General features: G+C 48.7%; 1 protein-coding gene across 1 annotated transcript in view; it reads left to right on the plus strand.

Moving 5' to 3' along the window:
• LY86 (lymphocyte antigen 86) overlaps window positions 1-4,146 on the plus strand; it is a 53,507-nt gene extending 49,361 nt beyond the window's left edge. Inside the window, exon 6 of the mRNA XM_084871930.1 lies at window positions 2,584-4,146. Coding sequence (XP_084728056.1) covers window positions 2,584-2,667 — 84 coding nt within the window. The 3' untranslated portion in view covers window positions 2,668-4,146. The remainder of the gene's footprint in view (window positions 1-2,583) is intronic.
• Window positions 4,147-9,033: the final 4,887 nt, after the last annotated feature.

The following is a 9,033-nucleotide window of genomic DNA, read 5'->3' on the forward strand; positions in this document are numbered from 1 at the left end:
GCCCAATGAGATTATTGCCCAACATGAGGCAAAGATGCAGTCAGGTCTCCTGGACCTTGGTCTGGGTGTTTAAGCATCTATAGACTGTCTTTGCCTGGTCCTCTTGCCTCCTCCTCTTCTGAGTCCTGGGCCTTGGAAGCAGAAACCTGGCCAGCCCTCTTCCCCCAACCCCCACCCCACAGGCTGCTGACACCTTGCCAGACCCAGCAGGGGAAATAACCCAAGTGGGACACATGTGGCCTGTCACATAAGCAGCAGAGGCAGCTGGAGGCCTTAATCCCCACGTGGGCTCCCATGTTGGCTGAGGACCAGCTGCGGTCAGCTCAGGGTACTTGGCTGACGGCCAGCCTACAAGGCTCAAAGACTTCCCTTCCTAATATGGGACAGAGACAGTGTGAAGCCTTTTGGTTTGAAAAAAATCCCCTCCTCCCACCAAATCCCCTGGAGATGGGCCCTGTGCTAATTCTGTATCTGCGTGGCTGAAAACGTCCATTCAGCAGTCAATCTGTACTTTTCATAAGCAGGGCCTGGGCCCAGAGGGAGGCCCGTGGGACCCTGCATCTCTCTGTGACTGCTGTTTTCTGGATTAGAGCTCAAGATCCTTGGGCCTCCAAAGCACAGGGACAAATTGTAGGTACAGCCTGAACTGCATACGTGCCAAGGACTGCACGTTCCTAACTCACACATTCAGTGTTCGTCTCCACAGCAGAAAGGCCAGTGCTCTCTGTCCCTTGTCCCTTTGCTACCCCATCTTCCAGCATGTCCTTCCACCTGCCTACAGTCAGGCACAGTTGTCTAAATAGTACTGTCTCTTAAGCCAAAGTATCTATAGCTTGTAGTTCATAATCTAGAAACCCTTCCTTCCAATATTACATCTGACATTAGGCTTACAAAACAATAATAAAAATTTTATTTTGTTTTCAATATTTTATAGGGTGTGGACATAAATGCACATGGGCAGTTAAAAGAAAAATAGATGGTGATAATTAAACATAATAAGATGCAAATTTGAGCTGGTTTTTACTCATAATTAATTCTCTTTTACACTGCTTTGGTTAAATTCCTGACCCTGTTCCTGTAACCACAGCTGCTCCATGTTTGAGCAGTCAGACTCACAGGAACCTATACATCACAGAAGCCTCAAGCTGAATGGTGCCTGGGGTGTTCTAATCCATCCCCATGCCCCAGACACCATCCTGAGGGGAGCCTGGGCGTCTCCAATACAGTTTTCAGGGGGGGTGGGGGGACCCACTTGCTCCTGGACCTCTGCTAATTGCTAGGAAGTTGTTCTCTTCTAACAAAAACTGCCTTTCATGCAACTTCTACCCAGCAATCTGATTTATCCCTTCCCTCTGGCTTGCACAGATTAGACCCCTTTCCTTCCTCCCGTGACAGACAGGCTTGTCAAAGATGTGCCAGGAGTCTCCGGCATCCTTCCCTCTTGGGCCCTTGCCCTGCTTAGCGTGGCCACTGCCCGCCCCAAGCTTTTCCTCTCCAGACTGCTGAGTCTACAAACCCCACCACGTGGCCCTGTGGGGGTTGGGCAGGCCTTCTGCTGGGAGCAAAGCAGATGTGGTTAACCCCTTTCTGCAGCTCCACACAGGCCTGTGCGCAGCCACTAACACAGACAAGAGGATCCCTTTGCAGAGTGTTGTTGCCGGAAAGGAACCCTAAACGACAGCGATACTTTTTCTGACAGAGCATGTTGGTTTCATACAGTTGGCTTTTACTCCCCTAGAGATCTTCCCTGTCTCAGCAAACCACTTTATCCTTCTGCTTTTTCGGGCCAAATCCTTGGAGTCACCCTTAAACCCTCTCTCTCCCATCCACATGAGTTTCCTTAGTAAATCATATCAGTTCTTCTTACAAAATCCATCCAGAATCCAACCCCCACTCCATGTCCACCATCTGCTCCAAATCAGCATCTCTCACCTGGCTTACTGAGTCACCTCCCACTACTCTTCCTGCTGCTCCCTCTCTCCCTGCAGCCTTGTACTAGCTAGAGGCAGCCACAGGAGCCTGTCCACATGCACCAGGTCAGACCACTCCCTCGGGGAAAACACTCTCATGACCTGTGTCCCTTTCAGGGCTGAAGGCAGCATTCCCATGGCCAGTGAGGCCTCCCTGACCTCATCTCCTCTCCTTTCCCCTGGGGTTCCCTCTCCCTGAACCCCACTGAAGGCTTCGCTGGTCCTTAAGCATGGGATCCTAGCCCCAAGCAGCATGGGGTGCTCCTGACCTTCTCCACAGGTCTGCCTTGCCATCCTACTTAAAATTGCAACCCAGCACTAGCCTCATCCCACCCTACCCTGCCCTGCCCCGCACTCCCACCACCCCTTCCCTGCCCAGTTCTCTGTGTAATGTCAGCATGTGACACACCACACACAAAACTAGTGATCACATGAGCTGTCTGCCTTTCCAGCAAGCCACAGGCTTCACAGGGCGAGGTTTGGCTTGTCTGCTTCTACTTTATCCCCAGGGTCCAGAGCAATTCCTCACACGGAAGGTGCGCGATGACTCTTTATTGAAAGGTCGAGTGCTCTATGGCTCACACACCTCATGCTTTCCTCGTGTCCTTTTCAGGGAGACTACCAGGTTTTGCTGAAACTGTATAATGAAAAGCATTCCATGGTGGCCTGTGCCAATGCTACCATCATTTGCTCCTGAGCAGCTCAAAAGCACAGCAGCCTTGTCATGTGGAAATTCCAGGCATCTCCAACTGAACCCACCGTGTAAGCAGAACCTCTATGAGAAGGCTTGCTGAAGGCACCGGCGCTGACTTAGCCCAGCACCAGGGGCCCCAGTCTCCACATGTGGAATGAAGCTCCCGGAATCACTTGCTTTTAAGGAGCCTCCCGGCAGTCACAGCAGTCCTGAGGGCCCATCCTCTGTAAGTGGGCACCTCACACCAGATGCCCTGCTTTGCAGCTCCCTAGGAGTGCTTCCTCAGGAACCAGAATAAAGAAAGCTGGCCCACAGTGGATCATGGTTCTTCAAAGAATCAGAGTACAGTCCTGTAGTGAAGTCATTTCCTGCAGACAGGGCGCTGGGGCCATGCGCTGTGGCCTGACACTGCATGGGTGGTTCTAAGAGGGTCCGGAGGATGGTTGCCCTGCCTTAGTTAGCTCGCTGGGGAAACCTGTCATCCTTCTGCTGGGCAAGCTCCGCCCTGGACCTCGAGGGCAGAGAAGCTGACACCAAAGTCTTATTTGATGGATAGCTGCACAGCTATGTACCTGGCCCTGCTCTCAGCCTGGTACTCCAGGGAGCGAAGCTGGCACTGTCCCTGCCTTCACGGAGCTTGTGGTCCCCTGAAATATTACAAAGCCACGTGTCGGTCAGTGGACACATTTATTCATACACAGAAGCACCTCAGTGCCCCCTGTTATGAGCAGGTTGCCTGCCTGCTGTCAAAGCCATCTTGGCAGCCCCATCTTCTCCTGTCCCGGCACCTGCACAACTGATTGGTGGGTCCCACAGCCTCTTTTGCCATCCCGTATCCTCCCTAACCCTCCTTCCAGTGTCTCTGGGCCCAACACCTGTCTGGCCCTGTTGTCCTGCAAAGGGGCTGGAGTCCGGTGACTGGGGTGACTTTAGCATTTGCAAGTCTTTCCTATCCATGACAATGCCACTACATTAGAGATAAAGAGGGGGAAATGCCATAGTTTTAAAAAGTTCACTGGTATCAATTACTGTCTGTATATTATTAAACTACCTAGAATAGCAATCCATAAATACCTGGTGAATCCAAACTTAAAAACCAGAATCTGAGGCTCTTTGAGATTATAGAGAGACAAAATTACAGTGTGGCCTCGCCTGTGCCGCTAAATGCTCAGGAGGAAAGACCAGCTGTGGCCTGGAGGCTCGGGAGACAACCTCTGGCCACTCACAGGGTGGCACTGCTGTGCACACAAAGAGCAAGCTGAGTTTCTGACTCCTCACTGTTTCCTCCAGCAAGACTCTCCCCTGCACCCTCTTCAGTAAGCATCCCTGTCCTAGCAAAGGCCCTGGGTACCCACATGTGCCAGCCTTCATTCAGCTGTCGGCCTTCCAACGACAGGCTGAGGAATAGGGACAGCTCACTTCTTATGGTTCTACAGCTCGGCTGTTGCCTTTCCTATACTTTGCCCTCTTCTTAAAAATTCAACAGTGTGTGTGTGGCGGGGGGGTGGGGGTGGGGGGAGGAAGAGGGGGAGATTGAGAGTTTCAGATGCCATAGGTGTGGGTTAAACAAGGACTTTCATATGCGGAGTTAACCTTGGCCATGACTGTATGTACAGCAGTTGCACTAAAGGTGTTATGATTTGGGAGAAAAGGAAAGCGTTTCTCTGGCCCAAAATATGTGTCCTTAGTGTCCTGCCATGGGCCTTAAACTTCACTTTGAGTTTCACTCTTGCAAACTGAGAAAATTACCCACTGTCTACAAGTTTCCTGTTAAAATACAAAGTCCTGGTAGGAGAAATGCCCACAATCAGGATCACTCTTTAACCCTCTGGCAGAACAGAGTGACTGGGACGAAGTTGGGAGCTGCCCTCCGGAAGCAGGAGGTATTGAGGAGCTGGCAGCACCGAGCAAGCTCTCCTAGGTGAACCATCTGTGTGTGCACCTGGGGGTGAGGGCGAGTGTGCACAGTCTGTGTGTGCACCTGCTGGTGGGGGCGAGTGTGCATGAACAGAGAACTTATTTTACTTCTTTTTTCTCATAAACAAAGTTTGCTACTCTTTCAAAAACATCACCAAGAATTCCAAAGTTTCTCCTCAATAAACGTCCCTAAAAACAATAAATTGGTTCAATATTACTGCTATGCCCCGGAACCAAAGGACGCTGCAGAAAATAGCCAGCCCGTCACCACGGTGCCACGGACCCGCCTCATATTTTAAGAAAAAATTGTAACTCTGTGTTTACTTTTTTTTTTTTTTTTAAGGAAATGCCAGTGCCCAAGGGAAGTGGCCAGGCTAGGGTTCAGCAGAATGCTGAAGGTTCGTTTGGGACAGTGTGATCACATCTCAACCTGTTCAGTCTCTGAGAAACAGACCCCTTTCAGTCTGACTTGCACACATGGCAACCTTGGGCCCCTGTGACTGCCCAACCGCAGGGTTCCGCCTCAGCTGTGTTTGCTGAGTTTCACACTGTCCTCAGCACTCCCCCCCCCCCCATTTCTCTACAGTTCCTTCACCTCTCACCTCCCTAAATACTGGTTTCACCCTCAAACAGTCTTTCCTATAGCTGCAAATAATTGCACGTGTCAAAAGTACCAAAAAAATGAAAGACAACTTTATCCAAAAGTCATTCATTCTGAGTGCAAGGTCTAGAGTCACATGACTACTCCTGACCACTTTGGCCTGGCACTGATTGGCTTAGCTTAAGTCACTTCCCCCCCACCCCCGCCCCCGCCCCAGACTGATGTTAGTCCCCCTGGAACGAGGAGAGGGGAGTGAAAGAGGTAAAGAAAAAAGAAGGGAGGGATACTAGAATCCAGAATACAACTAGAATTAGGCCAGTTTCTGTTCTAACTTCCCTTACTATTAACTCAGCAAGTGACTTAAATTCTCTGAGCCTCAACTTCTTCGTCTGGAAGTGTGGACAATAATAATACCTACCTTATAGGAATATGATGAAAATCAAATGAGAAAATGCGTGTAAAGTGCTTGGAACAATGCCTGCATGTAACTTGAAGTGAGTGACTGTTATAAACTGGTGCCTAATCTCTTAAAGCTGCTATAGTAAAAATACCATAAGCCGGTAACTTTATTTAAATAACAGAAATCCATTTCTCACAGTTCTGGAGACTGGGAAGTCCCAGGTCAAGGCGCAGGGCGATTTGGTGTCTGGTGAGGGCCTGCTCCTTGGTGCATGGGCAGCTGCTTTCTCTCTGGGTCTTCAGCTGGTGGGAGGGGTGAGGATGCTCATGGGCAGGGGGGAGGAGATGTGGAGGGGGTGGGGAGAGTCACCCTTCTAGAGGGCACTAATCCCCTAATCACAGGCAAAGTCTCACTTCTGAATACTATCACCCTGGGAGTTAGAGTTTCAACAAATGGACTGGCGGGTCCCTAAGGGGTGGGTGTTCCCCACAGAGCTGAAGCCTCACCTAATTGCCTCACTCCCCTCTCCTAGTTACTGGGCAGCTCCAGCCACAGCCCACAGTCCTCCCCAAGGCCTGTATGGCTCCTTGGAACCTTGATTTCTTCTAAATGTAGCTAGTTTATTAGACCTGGGGTGGAGTCTTATTTGCTGAGCTGTGTACATTTGACCATTAACTTGGAAAAGAATTTAAGGGAAACATTCGAGTATAAATTTCCCCCCAAACAGAATATAACTGGGTCAAAGGAGCCTAGGAAAGAAAATGTGTGTACTTTTTAATTAAACTTGTTTTGAAAAGAAAAGAAAAAAGATATGTCCAAGATGGAAGAACTAAATGTGACATCTGCAAGTTTAACAATTATGTCTGCCTTCAAAAAAAATAACCCAAAATAGCTAGTGAGAGAACGGAAAGGGCTACATCCTGATTTCAGGGGACCCGTTAGGGAGAGGGAGCTCATGGAGCAGTGAAACCTCAGACTTGCACCAGCTGCATGGCTCCCAGTCAGCAAACACGCTCCTGCCTAATCTCCCCACCCTTTCATCTGGCCGAGGTGGCTCCAGAGGAGGGGAAAGAGCTATTTACTTCTAGTCAGTAAATAACTTCAGTTGTTCCTTTTGGAACGGAAGCCTTCAGCTGCCTTCAAATGGACCAGCCTGAATTTTTTTCTCTCCTCGAACCCAGCTTTTCTTTAAAATGTATTACAAGACGGAATTCTCTCCTTCAGTCTCTTGGTCTCCTTATTGCTGAGAATATATACATCAATGTTACTTTAGTTGAAGACAATAAGTTCTTCCCCGAGCTGATATTTTCATGGATTCCCTGAAACGCAGCTAACAACAGAGGAAATCACATCCCTGCACCTGAACCGTTTCACTGTCTCATGGCTTCCCCCCTCTTCCACTCAGAGGTTGTGGGGGCACATTTGAAAAGGGGCCAGAGAACATTATTGAAATGATCAAAGGGACACAACAAGGTTTCCACATAAAGGTAGACTAAAAAGGTTAAGATGTGTGAGTTGTAGAAAGACAACATCTGAAAGGGCAGAACAGCAACAGTAACAGCAACAATTTTTTAAAAGCTACCAATGATTTGAGCATTTTCTATGTGCTGGGCACTGTGTGTGGTGTTTTACCTGCATTCAGTACTTAATCTCACTAACAGGTCTACAAATTAGGAATTAAAATCAGCACAACTGTGGAAGGAAATCAATCCTCATGTTAGTACAGCCCACGTGTCATCTCTTCTGGATATGTGGGTGGAAGTGGAGATGGTGGCATCACCTTGTGGGTGAGCTCCTGGGGGCCGAGGGAGAGGAGAAAGGAGGACCTGGTGTCTTGGGTCCCCATCCAGCCACTCCAATGCGAGACAGAGTCACGAGGAGAGAGAAGCTGCAGCCAGGAGCTGACTTCACAAGGGTTTCTGAGAAACCCCAGGACACCCGTGGCATTTCATGGGGCCTCCATGGCCATGTGGTACAGGGTCAAGAGGGTTTGGCACAGCGTGGCCTTTCCCATTAGCATAGGGAAGGAAGGAAGGGAGCACAAAGAGGGGACAGAGAACCAGACCTGGGCATGAGCGCCATGCTGCCCCCACTCCCAAACAGCAGTGACAGCAATGGTCTGGCTCCAAGTAGCCTTAAGAGCTTAGACACCAGCCCCAGGAGGAAGGTGCTAAAGAATAAAATAGGGCCAAAACCCATTTGGCTCAGTGGATAGAGTGTCCATCTGTAGACTGAAAGGTCCCAGGTTCGATTCCGGTCAAGGGCATATATGTTGGTTGTGGGCACATATGTTGAAGTGTGCAGGAGGCAGCTGGTTGATGTTTCTCTCTCATTGACATTTCTAGCTCTCTATCCCTCTCCCTTCCTCTCTGTGGAAAATCAATAAAATAAAATAAAATAAAATAAAATAAAATAAAATAAAATAAAATAAAATAAAATAAAATAAAATATAAAAAAGATGTGCTTTGCAAGGTTCACTTTTTAAAAAAAGTTTTAAAAAATTAAAAAATAAATTAAATAAATTTTAAAAAATGAAATAGGAAAGCACTGCTCTTGAGCTCACTTGAGCATCCAGAAATAATCAGCAGGAAATGGGAGCAGAGTGTGAATGGATTCTGTAATATGCGAGTGAAGTGATAAGTAGGTGATGCCTATTACCTTATCATTGTTAGAGTGTCTTCCTAGGAAGCCTAGGCAGACACATAAGAAATTCCAGTTTTGCAGCGGAGCAGGGTTTTCCTGCCTGATGACACCTTTATGCAGAGCAAAGGGGAACTGGTCCTCTGGACAGGTCTGGGCCCAGGCCCAGCACACTGCTTGGTGAGTACATGCTGGATTTCAGTCCCCTAACTCCCCTTGTGCAGTCCACAGCCTATACAACCTTACCCAAGGGTCTAGGTCAAGCTTTGGAAATCTTGTCCCTCCGTATGGAGCATGTTGAAGAAAGAGCCAATGGAGGGGACTATTCTGCCTCAGGAAGCCCTTGGCTTCTGCCTGTTGATTGATGTGCTCTGATCTCATTATCACCCCACTCCAAGCTCCATGCACCATTACCAACCCACCAACCTTCATGAGGAGGCACCTAGCTAATGTTACTCTGGAGTGGGGTCAAAACTGCTAAGTGAACCAAACACCTAGGCTTCTCTCTAATCGAGCTTGTCCCTTGTCATTTTGCACATAAGCTTGGAACTGAGCTTCTTCCATTATAACAACAAAGACATTAGCCACCTGGCTCCATGACAGCCTTGCTCTTGTCAGAAACACTACTCCATCATGTGTGGAATATCACTCCCTCCAAGAACTGTCCATCTCTGATGCCCAGGCTGGGTTAAAGGCGGCCCTTGGGGGTCACCTGGCACCCTCCCCTTGCTTTGACTGAAGCGTAACACTGTCATATTCAATTGCAATTGCTTGTGTACTTTTGTCCGCGCTCCTGGGAAATAAGCATCTT

The sequence above is a fragment of the Pipistrellus hanaki genome, assembly GCF_964339955.1.
Source record: "Pipistrellus hanaki genome assembly, chromosome: 2".
NCBI lineage: Eukaryota > Metazoa > Chordata > Mammalia > Chiroptera > Vespertilionidae > Pipistrellus > Pipistrellus hanaki.